The 16,883-nt window shown below is 44.2% G+C and overlaps 1 protein-coding gene across 1 annotated transcript; it reads right to left on the reverse strand.

Annotated features, from left to right (window-relative positions):
* Positions 1-558: 558 nt before the first annotated feature.
* Positions 559-15,430, reverse strand: vcam1b (vascular cell adhesion molecule 1b). The gene is made up of 11 exons (XM_032572331.1): positions 15,256-15,430; positions 11,725-12,027; positions 11,358-11,648; positions 10,867-11,118; positions 9,726-9,992; positions 9,356-9,631; positions 6,586-6,889; positions 6,219-6,283; positions 5,620-5,892; positions 1,771-2,031; positions 559-1,691 (listed from the first exon to the last, which is right to left on the reverse strand). The coding sequence occupies exons 1-11, from the start codon at positions 15,428-15,430 to the stop codon at positions 1,531-1,533; spliced, it is 2,628 nt and encodes an 875-aa protein (XP_032428222.1). The 3' UTR covers positions 559-1,530.
* Positions 15,431-16,883: the final 1,453 nt, after the last annotated feature.

The raw sequence follows: 16,883 nt of genomic DNA on the forward strand, positions 1-16,883 counted from the left end.
TGAACATGAAACCTCTCCTGCAGCTTCCCCTCATTTCTCGCCGTCTGGACCTCGCCTGGTTGCCATGGAGACCGCGTCACATGACCGGAGGGGTCGGCGTTCCGGTGACGAAACAGACCGCCACTGTGTGTGTCTGTCTGAGCTGAACCGGGTCCAGCGACACCAGCGAGGAACCCGGTCCACTTCACACCTCACGTCCCAGTTTCCATGGCGACCAGCGGCGGAGACAAAAGCCGCCAGAAACGGCTCCTTTAAAATCATCTGGAGAAACGATTCAAACTAACCCGGTTTAATCTGCACTGAAAACAACTTCTGGTTATTTAGAGATGAAGTTTTTATTTTTATCTCATCATCGTGAATTAAATAATAACCTGAGCAAAAAGCCGTTTTCCTCTCCAGAAACCGTGGAAAGTTACCACCGTCGCCACGGTAACCGCCGGAAACGACCTGGAGATTTCCAGTAAACTGCAGCAGAAGCAAAAGTAAAAGCTGGGGGAAAATCCCAGGGAATTCCCAGAAAATACAAATCCCAAGATATCAGATGATGAGGTCGCAGAGGAAGAGGCAGGAAATAAATATCTTTATTAAAAACAAGGAGAGGGGAACCGAGCAGAGCTAATAAACAGGACAGTACCAAACACACAGCGAAACATTTCAGCTTTTTAGATGGATCTGGAGCATCAGCTGGGAAATACAAGCAGAGCGGACAGCTGCCTTTCCAGATGTGCAAGGAGTATTTACGTTTCCATGGTTACCGCTGGGCTCGTGACAGAGGTTCAAAGGAAGATGAGGTAGAAATGGAGTTTAGGGGAAAAGGCAGCGACACGTTTAAACGCAGAGTTTGGTTTTCACATCCTGACAGGTTTTTACCTGTTTAAATGTTTCAGTGTGTCGAAGCAACACGGGAGTTAGCTTTAGCATTAGCTTCTGCTAAATACCATGCTGGTGTAGCACTTTAGCATCAGAGGCACTAATACTAATGATTAGTGCTACAAGGCTAGCACAGATAACTTTTTAGCTAACGAATGATATTTACAAAAAATTGTTTTTGATTTGAGAAGAGAGTTAAATACTTTAACAAAAATCCAGGCTGGTCTGGTTACTTTTTACCTTAATAAATAAACTTATCAAACAGTTTTCTCTTCTTATCTCTGTTTGATATTAATTTTGATTATCTCAAACATTTAAATGTGACTAAAAACAGGAACTCTGGGAGGGAAAACACCAGCATTGGAGCAAAGTATGCTGGGAAAAGCGGGACCTCTGGAGAAAGCTTGAATCCAGAGGGAGATTAGCTTCAGTCACACGACGACGTTATGCAGGAAATCAGAGCAGAAAAGCGTCAGAGATCGCCTCCTCACATCTTCAGTCAGTCGCTCCGTCGCCACATTTCAGCGACTCAAAGCCCCGCCTCCTCTTCCTGCTGCTATCAGACACCAAGGCTGTAAAACTTCAGCAACTCGTTCAGATGTCCCAGAGGGCCGAAGGAGAAGCAGCCATGTTTTAGAGTCTGTTAGCTCACTGCTAGCTTCAGGCTGACGGCGGCGCGGACTGCGGCAGCTGGTAGAAGCCTTTCTTCCTGGATCTCCTCATGTAGTCGAGGATCAGAGCGGAGGCCGTCAGCCCGGCGGCGACGCCGGCGGCTGAGATGAGGATGATGCTCAAACCGGGAGGAAATCCGGTTCTGACCTCTACAAAAGAGATACCAGCAAAAAACCAAATGAAATGCGACCCGAGGCCTTTGTTTAGTGAGTTGGTGATTCTACTGACCTCTGACTCTGATGCTGAAGACTCTGACCTCGGAGCCCAGGTCGTTGCTGACGTTGACCTGGTACAAGCCCGAGTCGCTGGAAGTGACGTTGACCAACAGGAAGGTGCCGCTGGTGGAGAACAGCTCCGTCCCGTTGCTCAGCTTCTTCAGGATCACCGCCGGTGGAGGGAAGCTGATGGTTTGGCAGCACACAGTCACATTTTGGCCCTCCTGGACTTCCGTAGAAGGAAAGATGTGGACGGTAGTGTTCCTCGGGGGAGCTAAACCAAACGAAACCAGAACAGAGGTGTTACTATGTAGGGTCCAACCCCAGCCCTGTCCGGTCTCCTTTCTGCTTCCTTCAGGCTCAAAGCCAAACATGATCCTCTATTCGCCGACATGCTGATGACGCAGCGATCTATGTAGATAGATAGATAGATAGATAGATAGATAGATAGATAGATAGATAGATAGATAGATAGATAGATAGATAGATAGATAGATAGATAGATAGATAGATAGATAGATAGATAGATAGCATTTATTGTCATTGAACAGAATTCAACGAAATTTCCATTGCAGCTCCCGGCAAAAGGTCAAATATATACAGTATAAATAAGCAAACACACAATAATAATAATAACAATATATACAACTAAATTAACTAAAGGCACTCAACCATCCAAAGAAGTAGCAGCAGGTCCAATTATGGCAAAGTACAGATGATGTGACAGTGCAAAGTGCAGAACAATATGGCTGTGTGGGGGGGGGGGATATGTATGTGTGACTGCGAGGTTATGATATGTGTGGGAGGGGGGGGGCGGCAGGGAGTAATGGCTCTGACGGCTGTGGGGAAGAAACTGTTTCTCAGTCTATTTGTTGTAGTCCATATATTCCTGTACCGCTTGCCTGATGGCAGCGGCACAAACAGTCTGTGGCCCGGGTGGCTGGAATCCATGGCTATGGATCCAGCTCTCTTCTTGACCCGGTCTGTGTAAATGGAGTCCAGGTCTGGGAGGGGGCATCCCACAATGCCTTGCGCTGTTCTCACCACCCGTGTCAGTTGTTTCCTCTCCAGTGCTGTGCAGCTACCTGTACCACACAGTCATGTTGAGGCAGAGGATGCTCTCCATCATCGCCCTGTAAAAGTTCACGAGCAGCCGTGAGGAAAGTCCAGCCCGTCTCAGTTTCCTGAGGAAGAAGAGCCTTTGTTGTGCTTTCTTCACCAGGTGGGAGGTGTTTGTGTTCCAGGAGAGGTCAGACGTGATGTGGAGGCCCAGGAACTTGATGTTGTCCACACGTTCCACCACTTCTCCATCTATGAGAAGGGGAGTGTGATCCGTCCTCCTGGACCTTCTGTAGTCCACAATGACCTCCTTGGTCTTCCCTGTGTTCAGCACCAAGTTGTTGGCTGAACACCACTGAGTGAGCTGCAGAATCTCCTCTCTGTAGTGGGTCTCGTTGTTGTCTGAAATGAGACCCACTACTGTTGTGTCGTCCGCGTACTTCACGACTGTGTTGGTGGGGTGGATGGCCACGCAGTCGTGTGTAAACAGGGTGAAGAGAGCTGGGCTGAGCACACAGCCCTGCGGCGTGCCTGTGTTGAGGACCAGTGGGGACGATGTTGAGCCACTTATTCTCACCACCTGAGGCCTGTTGGTGAGGAAGTCTCTGATCCAGTGGCACAGTGAAGCGGGCAGCCCCACCTCGAGTAGCTTCAGCACCAGCTTGTCTGGGATGACGGTATGTCACCATTCAGCCTACAGACAGCATGAACTCTAGCTCTTTGTTGAGACAAAGCCAACGAGAACATCTCCAACATCTGAATACCGAGAAGACTGGATGTGTTAAGGCAGGAGGGCCCAAAGTGGGTCCTGGAGGCCCGGCATCCTGCATGGTTTAGTTTCTCCCTGGTGGCAGTAACAACCTTTTCAGCAGGTCAATGTTCTACTAAGGCCTCTAACCAGCCACCATTGGATCCAGATGTGTTAAACCAGGGAGAGACTAAAACATGCAGGATGCCGGGCCTCCAGGACCCACTTTGGGCCCCCCTGTGTTAAGGTAAGAAGGTAATCTCCTACCCACCTCGTTACCTAGCCACCCTCCTACCTGGTGGCCAGGTAACCAGGAGAGTTACTGTATGTAGGTGTTTGTTTCTGTAAACTGGCATTGTAAAGTTTTCTGCAACATGCGAGAGAAAATGGTATAATGTGCGACACATCAGAGTTTTGCTGCGGTTTGTCTTTTTAAAAGTCTCCTGCTGTGAGGAAGCGGTTATAAAATCTCTGCTGCTGCGGTGATTCATCCTCTGCTGCTGGCCGAAGTGATCGAGGCTCCGGCCGTCTCTCAGCACGCTGACATTAACTGTGATAAATCTCTGAAGCGAGTGGGAGGCGATGTTGTGACTAATTCCAACACTTTAAGGAGGTTCTGACCGAAAACAGTCAGGAGAGGCGTCAGGGAGCGGAGCAGCTTGCTGGTCGCCCTGTCGGCGTTTGGCAGAAACCTGAAGCGTTTTGGACAAAGAGCTTCTCAGAAATGTCTTCCGGCAGCGTTTCTGCTGACGGGTCGAGAATGTTAGCAGCAGCGGGTCAAAGCCTTTCAGATGAGGCCTCTTGACCTGCTGGTTGACCTTTTAACCAGCACATCATCACCTGATAGCGAACAACCTGTCATCAGACTGGAGGTCAAACTGGTTTCTGCTAATTTCCTGGAAGATCAAACAGCTTTAGGAAAAGATTTCTACTAAATCACAACGTCAGAACATCTGAAATGAAAATGATCTCCAGTTTATTTATTTTAAAAGATAGCTAATATTTCCTTCCACTCCACAGAGAAAACACATCGACCTTTAACCTTTGCTTTTAAACTAAGGCACAAAAACAGGCAGAAAATACGTCAGTGACATTAATGTAAAGTTTAGGAGGTCAGGATTTGTTTTGCTCGTCACGGTTTGTCGGCTTTTTTACGTTTCTTTGCCTCCTCTGACTGAAACACTTCTGGGCCTTTAGATCAAACCAACACCCAGTTCGATCCGCCGGCTGACGGCTCAAGAGTCTCGTGACTCAGGAGTGGGATCAGAGTCTATTTCTGTCCGAACATCTTGTGGAAAGCAGCCAGAGGTCGACTTCCTTAATAAAACTAGTCAGAACGGAGAAGAAACAGGCGGCAGAAGAAGAACAGAGAACTGGATGGGAGAAAGTCTGCAGAGGTTGTAAACGAGATCTGGAGTCTGTTAAGTTATTGGAGGAAGGAAATTAGCTGCACTGGATTATATTTTGGTACATCAGCAGTGATGGAACCGCTAATCAAAAAGTTGGCTAGCGCTAATCCTAAAGCACTGATCATAAATATTAGTTCTGCTAATGCTACATGGTAATTAGCAGAAGCTAATGCTAAAGTGCTAAATCCAAGTGCTTCAGAGTCGGATAGCGCCCTCAAAAGAGTGAAAGGTGTTACTGCAGGCCTTCCTGTTCTGTTTGGACGTGATTCTTTGGGACCGAAGTTTCCGTCACGGTTTCAGTTTGTTGAGTTTTCTAACTCTGTAGCTTTGATCCGAAAACACATCAGTGGATTTTTAAACTGTTCCCAATGCATTCTGGGTACTGAATAAAGATCATTTGCTGCACCGGAAAGTGGTTTTCAACCTTCACTCACTTCAAAATAAGAGCATGAATATAAATGTCAAACTGTTTGAATTCTTAATAACCAAACTGCAGCACAGATGTTAAACTTTATTCCACTGAAAGTTTAGAAAAGAGCAAAGTAAATTAGCGCTTCTATTCAGAACATTAAGATGCTCTAAATGTTTTAATGTTTAAGTGCTAATTAGCTGCTATTAGCAGGTTAGCATGAATGTGTATTCTGACCTTTGACGGTGATGAAATTGGAGACCAACTGGGAGCCGTACTGGTTGGAGGCTTCACACTGGTAGAGGCCCGACTCCTCCAGCAGGGTGGAGGAGATGCTGAGGGAAAGCGAGGAAGAGGAGTTGGCGTCGCTCCTCAGAAGCTCCTCCCCATTTCTCCTCAGCACCACGGCGGGGGGCGGAGCGCCGTCCGAACGGCAGGTCAGCGTCACCCGCTGGCCCTCCAGCACCTCCTCACCTGGACAGACGGACAGGACGGTCGACCTCGGAGGATCTGGGACAGAAAAATTACAATCTGAAGCAAAAACTAAAACCAGTTTTGACCAGGAGTTAAATAAGATTCTCGTAGAGCTACAAAAGTTAGAAAACCTCTTAAAAAAAACAACATAAAATTTTTTAACAAATGTCTCCTTCAGGAAAATTATCATTTTTAAAGAACCACATTTTATTTCAGTTTTTAGATTTAAAGCAGCAGTATTATATTTTCAAGTCACATAGTGCCGTTTTATTGCACAATCAATATGTCACCATCAGTTACTGTAAAAATTATATATATATATATATACTAACCTAACATTCACTACAGGCTATGCTAGTCACAAGGAGAGGTGATTGTCAGCGCTAAGCCCCGCCTCCTGGCTCTGACTGGCTGTTTGTAGTTAGCGCTGGGAGGAGGTGGAGGAGCTCAGTTTTGTCAGATTATCTGTCTCATATCAAACTTTCCCAACATGGTGACAGCTTCGACAAATATGCAAACATATATTCTTATAAAGGTTCCAGACTGCAGCTCTAATGTAGTTTATATGTTTTGTAGTTTTAACTTAATTATTGCTCTGACTGTTGTTTTTGTTCCCAACAAATTGTCTTTCTGGTGTTTGTATTCTCTAGTTAGCGATAAATCGGTTACTAAAGTATTTCAATCCATTGATAGTTTGAGCCTGGATTCCCTGAAACCCAAAAGACTCACAGTGGATCTGCAGAGGGATGCTGGTTCCTCTGGACCTCCAGACGTCTCGGTCCGCCGTCAGCAGCTCCACGCTGCAGGTCACGACCCGCGCCGCCTCCTCCGCCTTCAGCTGCAGGACTGGACGAGACGTTCTGCAGGGAGCCGGAGAACCTGTGCATCTCCGCCATGAGAGTCCGGTTCCCCGACAGCCAGCGGAACCGCAGCTGATTGGCCGAGAAGATGTCGGTGACATCACAGCGCAGCTGGACCTCCTGGCCCAGCTGGACCGGACCGGGATCCTCCAGAACAGGGTCAGATGGGAACGCTGGAGAGAAACCAGTAAGAGGAACTCAACATCCAGCTGCTCATTTATTTAAACTGTAAGTTTATCACTTAACCTTTTTTATACAATATTAGAAAAACATTAAAAGACACAAATAAACAATTTTATTTCTTTTTAAATAAGAAAATAAACATTTTATTGCCTGAAAAACAGTAAAATTTCTTATTTTAATCTGGAAAAACTAAAATTAACTGGAACTATATTGTGTGTTTAAAACATACTGAGATTATAAAGATTCTTCATCTTATGAATCTATTTCTGAAGAACTGATGTGTCGTAGTTTACGTCAGATTACGGCGCTCCATAATCCTCCTTCAGATGGTACGCAAAATGTCGACAGCAAAAGTTTAGAGAAGATCCAGTTAGCTGGTTGTTCAATAATAACTGGATACATTTTTTGAAAATATTATCTTCTGTTGAATATTCATTACTCAGGCTATATGTACGTTTTGCCAGAATTTGAACCAGGTGAAGCTAAAACTGCCACTAGATGAGCTTTGGGTAGAAAATATTTACAGCTGAAGAATTTAGTTTTTTTATCCTAAAAGCTAAATTATTACACTTTTCTGTATAGTTTTGTCTTATCGCTCTGAATGTGTTGTTTTTTCAGAAAATGATCTTTTTTTTTAGAAGTTAATTAATCAATTAGCAAAGTCCTCAAAGTTTATTTTGATGATCGATTAATTACGATTAGTTGCTATTTTCTTATTAAATGACTTCATTAATATTTTTTTCCCCTTTTTGTTTTTATTCCAAACTTTTGAAACCATTTCTTTTTGCACCGGCTGAACCAGGTTGGATTTTGTTCCAGTGTCTTTAAACCAGACTTCTGCTTTAAAGCATCTCTGATTAATTATGTTGTCATAAAGCCGACCATCAGCCATAACGGGGGATTTTGGCTTCGCGGCCGGATGAAGCCGTTTCAGCTGAGAGTCTTGCTGACAGGTTGCAGCGTGCGTGGGCCGGTTGGTTCTGTTTGCCTTCCTCATGCTGGGTCGCGTCCCGACAGTCAGAGCCGCTCAGCTCAACCTGCAGCTGAAGGAAAACGGTGGAGAAAATGAACTTTTCTCAAGCTCAGCAGCTGCGTTGGGTCTTTTTCTGTTCATCTCTCCTTCAGTTTTCAGGTTTAATATAAACAACCAGAGCAGTTGCTGCTGCAGTTGCTGCAGCTGTTGCTGTTGTTGCTGCAGCTGCTGTTGCTGCAGTTGCTGTGTTGTTGTTGCTGCTGCTGCTGTTGTTGCTGTTGCTGCTGTTGCTGCTGCTGTTGCTGCTGCTGCTGTTGCTGCTGCTGCTGCTGCTGCTTCCAGTTAAACTTTATTCACTTCCATTTCCAGAAACCGGACCCCACAGCGGTTGTGCTTTAAAAGCCAACAGTAGGAGGTGTTAACGGCCTGCGTCAGGAAACGCTGCTGTTCTCTCTGGGAGCAAATCAACAATGTAAAACTTTCCGACCTTCGACCTTCATCCTGAACTCGTCCCGGCAGGCTGAGCTGCAGCAGCGTATCAGAATGAAACTCACTCCTGCAGATTGATGCTGGAATGATTTCCTCTCAGCTTTTTACAATTTGTTCCAGAGAAAAAAAGAAAGTAATTTCTGATTTATGAGCCGTTTCTGTTTCCTTTTTAACCTCTGAAGTCAGCAGGCAGGAAGCCAAACTCCCACTGCTGATACCCAGACTGCTGGAAATATTAACATCCTCATCAGGGGGTTTATATGTTTTATATTCAATTATCAGCATGAACATGACAGTAAGTTAGGCTTTTAATCATTTATTTTATAACAACTGATCATCATCTTCAAGGGCACATGAGATTACATTTGTTACTTTTCTGGCACTAGAGACCTTTACTAAATAATCAGACAGAAAAAGGAAGCTTCTCTAAATAAAACCTCTGGAAAAGTTTTATTGTGTAAAGAAATGTGTGAAGGAAAAGGTCATGATGAGAACGGTAGCAGCATCATATTGTGGTACCAGTGGCGCTAATGCATTAATAGCAAAGCTAATTTTATGTTTAGCACTTCAGTTAACTTTGAAAACGATTGGCGCGCCTAGCTTCCCCCGATTAATTTTTCCAGCTAAACTGAACTGTAATTTTACAAAAGTTTGACCGAATGAGGTTTCAGTTTAGCATTAGCTTCTACTAGCTACTATGTTGGCATAACGCCTTAGCGTTAGCGGAACTAGTGTTTCTAATTAGTGCTTTAGCATTAGCTTCTACTAATTACCATGTTGATGTGGCGCTTTAGCTGAACTGGTGTTTATGCTTCACGCGTCCAATAATTATTACGCTGCTATAGCGAGTTTAGCATTAGCAGAACTAATGTCTATGATTTGTGCTATGACCTTTAGCGACAGCTCTACCCCCCAGTGTGCATTAAACAGTTAAGTAGGACTTCCTCCAAATTCCCCCCATCATCACCGGCTGAAACATGCGGGTCGGACTCACAGTAGACCTGGACGTGGATCTCTCTGGTCCTGATGACCGAGTCGCACTCGGCCTCACAGCTGTAGCCTCCCTGATGCTGGAGGTCAAGGTTCAGCAGGTGGAGGTGGGACTGGCCATCCTGGGGCTCCGTCCTCTGGAGGAGGGTCCGGTTCCGGTCCGTCCTCCTCCAGCTGAAGGCAGGCGGGTGGAGGCAGCCAGAGGCGTTACAGGTGAGGATCAGAGCCGAGCCGCGCTCCGCTGACACCTGAGGACTGGAATACAGCTGCAGCGGGTGAGCTGAGGAGAGAGGGATGGAGAGAGTGAGTCCAGGTCCAACAGGATCCAGAGGGATCCAGCAGGATCACGGTCCGGTCGGTCAGCTGAAACGTACCGCTCACAGTGATAGACCTGGACTCCTGCTGGGAGCCATACTGGTTGGAGGCTTCACACTCGTAGTGGGCGGAGTCTTCCAGGGACACGGAGGGAAGGCTGAAGCTGAGCAGGGGGGCGGAGTCAGTCCTCAGAAGTTCCTCCCCTTTTCTCCTCAGGACCAGGCTGGGAGGCGGAGCTCCTTCAGAGCTGCAGGTGAAATTCACCTGCTGGCCCTCCACCACCTCCTCACCTGGATCCACTGAGAGGGAGGTGCTGGTGGGCGGAGCTAAGCGAGAAAACAGGAAGAAGACAATGAGGACTACAAAAAAAGACTATTGCATGTTATTGTCCACATCTGGAAATTTCACACATGCTGGAAGGCAAGAAGATGATTCTTTTCCTTGCCATCCGTAGCGGCGCCGCTGCGGTAGAACCGCTGACTAAATGACACCTGGATGGTGAAGCTGTTAGTAATTCATGGCAGCAAAGGGAAAAATAACTCAAAACCAATCTATTGTCTCTTTTTTCTTGTTCTTGTTGCTGTAGCGACTGACTGACAACAGCTCCACTAGCATATCAGGATTCAACACCAAAAAACAAGAAAACATTTCCCATGTTTCCCAATGTTCTGACCCATGGGATCAGAACTGAATGTTCTGATCTAAAAGATCAGAACATTCAGTTACAGTTTTACGTTTTCAGGCTATTATTAATAAACGTTCGCTGTGGTAGATTAGCTATTAGCTGCTATTGGCTAATCTAACACAGCGGTGGTACATTAGCAACACCTGCTCTACTGATGATCTGTCAGAGTTAATGTGTGGGTCGATGTTTTCCTTTCTTTTTTAACTGAACCGAAACACAGAATTCTGCAGCACATCTACATGTTAGGCTGGTCAAAATCAAGCTAGCATAACTGAGCTGCTTCCCTCTCCGTCATAATTTTTTAAATTAAAACTTTTTCCTGACCTTGTCATCTAGTTGTAGTGTTGACAATAAGCAGTAAAGCACTGCGTCCCAGTTCCTTTTACGTATGATGCATAAGTTTAAGATTTACCACTTTATATTGACAACTTGACAGCTAAAACCAATGCTAGTCATCGTTAGCATGACGTCACGCTGCAGCGCTGCTACAAATGAAACAAGACGTTCACTCTTACCTAAAACTGTGACGTTTACATCTGCAGTCTGGTTTCCTTCTGAGTTTCTGGTTTCACACTCGTACCGTCCGGCGTCGGAAAGCTTCACCGCCGATAGGATGAGCTGACCTCCGCGACCTCCGGACAGAGGGCGACCGCCTGCCGTCCAGGTGATGGTCGGCTCGGGGTTTCCCTCAGCAGAACAGCTGAGAGTTAGCGGCGAGCCGGACATCACCGCCACCGGGTCAGAGATGTTCATGAGGCCTGGAGCATCTGCAGAGGAGGAAGAGGAGGAGGAAGAGCTGAAATTCAGATGTTGAATTGAGGGTTTCAGACTCGGGTTGACGCTTTGACTGATTCACAGGGTCAGACTGAAACTGAAGATGAATTTCAGGAGTCTGACTAAGGATTCTGAGAATCACATGGAGGAATTTAGAGAATCGGATCAACTCTCCACCCCGTCTGATCACGGCACAGAAAGTTCTGACCCGGTTAGTGAAGGTCTGACTCACAGCGGACATTCAGGGTTGTGGTGGTCTCTCTGGTCCTGTAGTCCGACGGCAGACCCGGCAGCTCCAGCGTCGCCCTGCAGGTGATGCTCCCTCCCGAATCCTCCCTGAGGGGCAGGAAGCGGACGGAGCTGGACCCAGACCCTCTGGTGCTCTTCAGAACCGTGTCTCCTCGGACCCAGGTGAGGTTCAGGTCCCCGGCGGGGTACAGGTTGGGCACCTGGCAGGTGAGGGTCGCCTCCAAGCGGTCTCTGAGGCGGTCCTGCCCGGCGATCTCAGGGTCCGAGGGGAACGCTGGAACCAGAGGACGGAGACGGCGTCAGGAACAGCAACCCGGCCGGGCCAAACTCGCCTCGGGTCGGAAACTCACAGTAAACACCGACGGAGGCTCGGCTCTCCGCCCGTCCATCTCCACATCTGGCCTTACACGTCAGCTGCCCTTCGTCTTCTATCTTAACGGGGTCAAAGGTCAGAGTGGAGTGGGTTCTGTTGGCGCTGATGGACGCCCCCAGGGGTCGGTCGTTGACGGTGGCCCAGGTAATGCTCGGTTCTGTGGGACAGTCGTGGACCTGGCAGACCATGTGCTGGTGGGAGCCGAGCCGGAGCAGAGGCCGCCTGGGCGACAGGCTGACCCGGAGGCCCTGAACGCACCACGATGACATCAGCAGCACGACTGCGGAGCGAAACAGCAAATCAGGACAGGTGAGGATAGAACATTACATTTGGCACAAAATCATTCTTAAACTGACAACAGACGCACAACTATACAACCGAGTATGTTTGAAAAGCAGAAGTGGAGCCTCCTGAACAACCCAGAGGAATGCAGCAAGTAGTTTCTGGATGGTAAGTCAGCAACAAAACTATTTTCTTTTCCTTCAGTCGTACAGCGCATCCAGCAGGACAACCAGCTGACCAAACATGCTGGAGCTCTATGGTTGCTAGGAAACGACTTAGTCCCTGTAAATTGTCACTTAAAAAAAAAAGAAAAAAAAAAGAATCGGGAGATTTTTGAAATGGCAAATTTTCCAGACACCAAAAACATTAACAAAAAAACACCTGGGTGTTTTTTTAAGCACTCGGGTCGTTTTTAGAAACAGATGAAGCACAAAACTTTAATTTTCCATAATGGGTCACTTTAAAGCAGGGTGTCCAAACTTTTTATCACGTTTGTCTAAAATATTCATAAGCCAAGAAAACACCAACAAAATAAAATAAAGCAAATAAATAGTCTGTTTTTATGTGGGTTTTCTTTTTGGTACTAAATGGGATTTTAGTCATTATTTATCCAAAACTCCTTTAAAACTATTTGGGCTCGATTGAACAAATTTAATTTCATTTCTAAAAACAGGATTTGGGTCACGTTCTTTCAAAACGTTTTCCATTTTCAGCCGAGTTTAATAAATGAAGCAAATGCAGCAAAATCGACTTTTCAGTAAAAGACTTTAGATTTACTTGGTTCTACTTGTTATAAAAGATGAAAACTTTGTGTTGCACAAAACATAATTTTTCCCTGATTACAAATAAAAGATCTCCATCTGTATCCACCGGGGCCGCAACAAATCAGCCCAAGGGCCAGAAGTGGCCCCTGAGCCGCACTTTGGACACCGCTGATTTAAAGTCTGAAGTGACAGAGAAACTAGAATCCTAGTTGGTCAAACTGTTTTATTTTTGGGGATTTCACACAGATTTAACCAAAGAAACTGAAACAAATTGAGCCTACAGAAACAGACGTATGGTGGATGACTGATGGGGCCAAAAGGGGCCAATGGGGCCCAGAAGGGGGCCAACGGGGCCCAGCAGGGGGCCAGCAGGGGCCTCTTTAACCTGACAGTTGTAAGGATAATCATGATGCCAGAGGTGATTTCAGCAGCCGTGGGTTCTGGCTGGGTTCCTCCTGTCCACATGAACGGAAACACGAGACAATCAGAGCGATTTTAGTCCAGGAAGAAAAGGTCATAACAACAGATTTCCCAACTAAAGAAATGAAAGTAAATGATAAAAAAGATAGAAAGTATTCAGATGATTCTGAGGCAGAAATCTGCAGGTGAGTAAAAACTGCAGCAGTTTGAGAAAAGACACTAAAATGTCTCGTTTAATTTGTGCAAAAAATTATTTTGATAACTTTAATCTTTAATCCTGCAAAAAACAAAAATAAAAAAATCATTATGAATAAATGGATTAGAATCTATAAAAACTTTTCTAGTCATTATTCCTTCTGGTTCTGGATGTTGAGCAGCAATGAGATTTTTGCTCCGACACTTTTTTTAAAATTTTTGGACAGTTGTTATGATCCCGTAGCCATGGCAACAATGTTATTTTTCTGTGTGTTTTTTTTACAACAGGAGGCCGGTGATTAGCATTTCAAAGCTCAAATAATCCCTGAACTACGACCCCAAACCCCAGAGGAGTTGAAAAGGAGCCTGAACGGATGCGAAGAGAGAGAGAAGGAGGAAGTTCAAGAGAAGCTGCAACAGCAAAGGAGGCGGATTAGTAGAGCTAGCTAACGACTGATGATGTCATCCAGGAAGTGTTACTGAGGAATATTGGATATTAGCTGTTAGCATGTGATGATGATAGCGAGACCTTCAGTCAGAGGTCTCTTCAGATAGGTTGCGAGACTGACTGCTACTGGAGATCCTTCTTTCCCACAGAATCAACAGCAAAGCTTATGATTACATATTTATATTATTTATATTTAATGTCTGAACGCAGTGAGGGATAAAAACTGAAGTGTAATTCCTCACTTGTGCCAAAAACTTGTTCTGGTTCTGGAGACGTTTGGGGAAAAATTTTGAGACAAAAAGGAGCAAAAGATGAACAATTAACGTTTTTACCTACGGAAAAACATTTCTGCAGCAGGACGAAGATCAAAAAACTATGATAAATTTCTTATAATGACAAGAAATTTTGTCATTTTGATGATAAATACAAATTATGATGTTAAAAATCCCAAAAACCAGGCGTGCCGTGGTGGCGTAGCGGTTAGCGCGACCCGTATTTGGAGGCCTTGAGTCCTCGTCGCAGGGTTCGACTCCCGGACCCGACGATATTTGCCGCATGTCTTCCCCTCCTCTCCTTCCCCCTTTCCTGTCAGCCTGCTGTCCATATAAGGGAGCCCACAAAAGACCCCCTAAAGAAAAAAAAGATCCCAAAAACTGTCCTTACTGTCAGGATTTACTAGTTTTATTTTCTCCACTGTTTGTTCAATAAAAGCATCAAGAAATAAAAATAAATTTAAAATGCAGTTACTGTGAGCATTTAGACTCAAATCCCTTCTTTATGTGACTTAAACAAGTGAATGGCAAATAGGAACACAGAGGATCATTTTGGTTTTGACAGTTTTTCCTCTAAATAAATGAAATGATGATGTAGAAACAGATGTTTTTATTTAAAAACCTTTGATGGGGTTGAATTCTTCCCCACAGTTCAGCATTCACACGTTAAATCCTGCAGCTCAAACACACCGGTTTCAAACGGCTGAACTCTGACGCTTAGATCAGCAGCAAACACTGAAAACAAACAGAACCGAACCGGATCCGGGCAGAAAAACACAGCTTTGACTCTCAGAAACGAGACGAATAACGAGAGGAAAACATGATCATTAAATATTACCATAAAAAACAGCCCTAAGTTAGATTGATTTAACAGAAATCAGTGATTATCTTCAACATTTTGATGAATTAATCAGCTGATTGTGAACCTATCAGCTGATCAGCTGATGATCAAAGCCTCAGATAAACTGATATTTGCATTAATTGAATCATTTGGAGCCATTTTTATGTTAAACAGAGATTCTGCCGCTTCGCTTTTATTATTCAAATGAAATCAGAGCAGCTGAGACGCTTCAATGAAAGGAAAAAAAAAACAGTTTTCTGATCATAAACAGGAAGCAGAATCTCACCTGAGAGGAGCTGAAGGCAGCCGTCCATCCTGCTGGACAGGCTGGATGGACGGTTGGATGAACGGATGGATGGATGGACGGCTGGATGGACGGGATGGAATGGACGAGCAGCAGCAGCAGCGTCTCCTTTGTGCTCCTGTCTCTGAGTCTGAAGCAGAAAATGAGCTCGACACATGAAGCCCCCCACAGAAACGTCCCCCCTCTGATCGGCAGCCTTTATATGCAGGAGGCCACTGCGCCCTCTGCTGGACGGAAGGACAACAGGTTTTCATGCAGGAGGCCACTGCGCCCTCTGCTGGACGGAAGGAGCAACAGGTTTCATGCAGGAGGCCACTGCGCCCTCTGCTGGACGGAAGGAGAACGGTTTTCATGCAGGAGGCCAGGCCCTCTTGCGCTGGGACGGAAGGAAAGTCATTGCAGGAGGCCACTGCGCCCTCTGCTGGACGGAAGGAGAACAGGTTTTCACTTTCATTATGAGCAGCTTTTCTGTCTGGACTCTGAATGTTCATGTTTCCTGAACGCAACTTCAGTTTCAGGAATTCAATCTGTTTCTCATCTAAATAACAAAACATTTAAATACCAAACCAGTTAGTTTATATAAAAATAGATTAACTGATTAAATTGTTTCTCATCCAACAACAAAACGTCTAAATGATCTGTTAGTTTAATCAGAAAAAAAAGATTAAATGAGACAAAAGATGGAACATCAAACTAAATAAAGGCAAAAAGAGACAATTCAGTGAATTAATCAGTAATTAAACATTTTTAGATGAGGTGTTTTAATTACTTGTTGCTGTTTTGTCATTTTGTTGTTTATCTGTATTGTAAAGAGATCAAATTTAATTGGGAATAAATGAATTTGTCTGCAATTGAACTGTTTTAATCATTATGAAAATATAAAATTAAATGTCATTTTATTCAAATAAAAAGCTTTAGCTTCATTAACAGCTCCAATTAAATCTGTTTCCATCTAAACAATAAAACATTTAAAGTTAGTTTATCAGAAGAAATGAGATTAAATGAGACAAAACTAAATGATTCAAAAAGAGACAATTCAATTAATTAATGAGTCATTAAATAAATATATGGCATGGTGTTTTAATTACTTGTATTCTCTGCTGTAGAGATTATTACTGAAATAAAATAAAATGTATTAAAATAAACATATTTATCTGTCAATAAACTGTTTCAATAATTTAATAAATTTACTTAATAATAAGTAAATAATTAAATGTCATTTTATGAAAATAAAAACAGGATTTTAATCAGAATCAACTTTATTGGCTAAATTTGTGACACAAAATAATTATTGGATCACTTTTGAACCAGGAATAGATTTTATTTATTTCTTGAAGTTTTATTTAAAATACATGTAAACATTTCCAACCAGTTCAAAATGAAACTAATTTCACTTTCAGACTTTTTTATTTCCACTTAATCGTAACCGTTAATAAAAATCAGTTTCTGTCTGATTTGTTCTGAAGTTGGATAATTTTAACTTTATGAAGAGAAAATCTGATTTTCTTCTTATTTTGACACATTTAGAAACTGCTGTAAAAGTTTGACATATTTAAAAATAAAACGGCTTTTCAGATGATTAACTGAGAGACGATTTATTGATCAGCATC

The sequence above is a fragment of the Xiphophorus hellerii genome, chromosome 9 (assembly GCF_003331165.1).
Source record: "Xiphophorus hellerii strain 12219 chromosome 9, Xiphophorus_hellerii-4.1, whole genome shotgun sequence".
NCBI classification, from domain to species: Eukaryota; Metazoa; Chordata; class Actinopteri; order Cyprinodontiformes; family Poeciliidae; genus Xiphophorus; species Xiphophorus hellerii.

What these genes read in the sequence shown, in the direction of transcription:
- vcam1b (XM_032572331.1), bottom strand. Translation starts at nt 15,430, where the DNA reads ATGTGTCGAGCTCATTTTCTGCTTCAGACTCAGAGACAGGAGCACAAA. An exon ending in CTGCCTTCAGCTCCTCTCAG is followed by an intron (nt 12,028 to 15,255) that starts GTGAGATTCTGC and finishes TTCGCTCCGCAG; the next exon opens with TCGTGCTGCTGATGTCATCG. An exon ending in CTTCAGCATCAGAGTCAGAG is followed by an intron (nt 1,692 to 1,770) that starts GTCAGTAGAATC and finishes TCTCTTTTGTAG; the next exon opens with AGGTCAGAACCGGATTTCCT.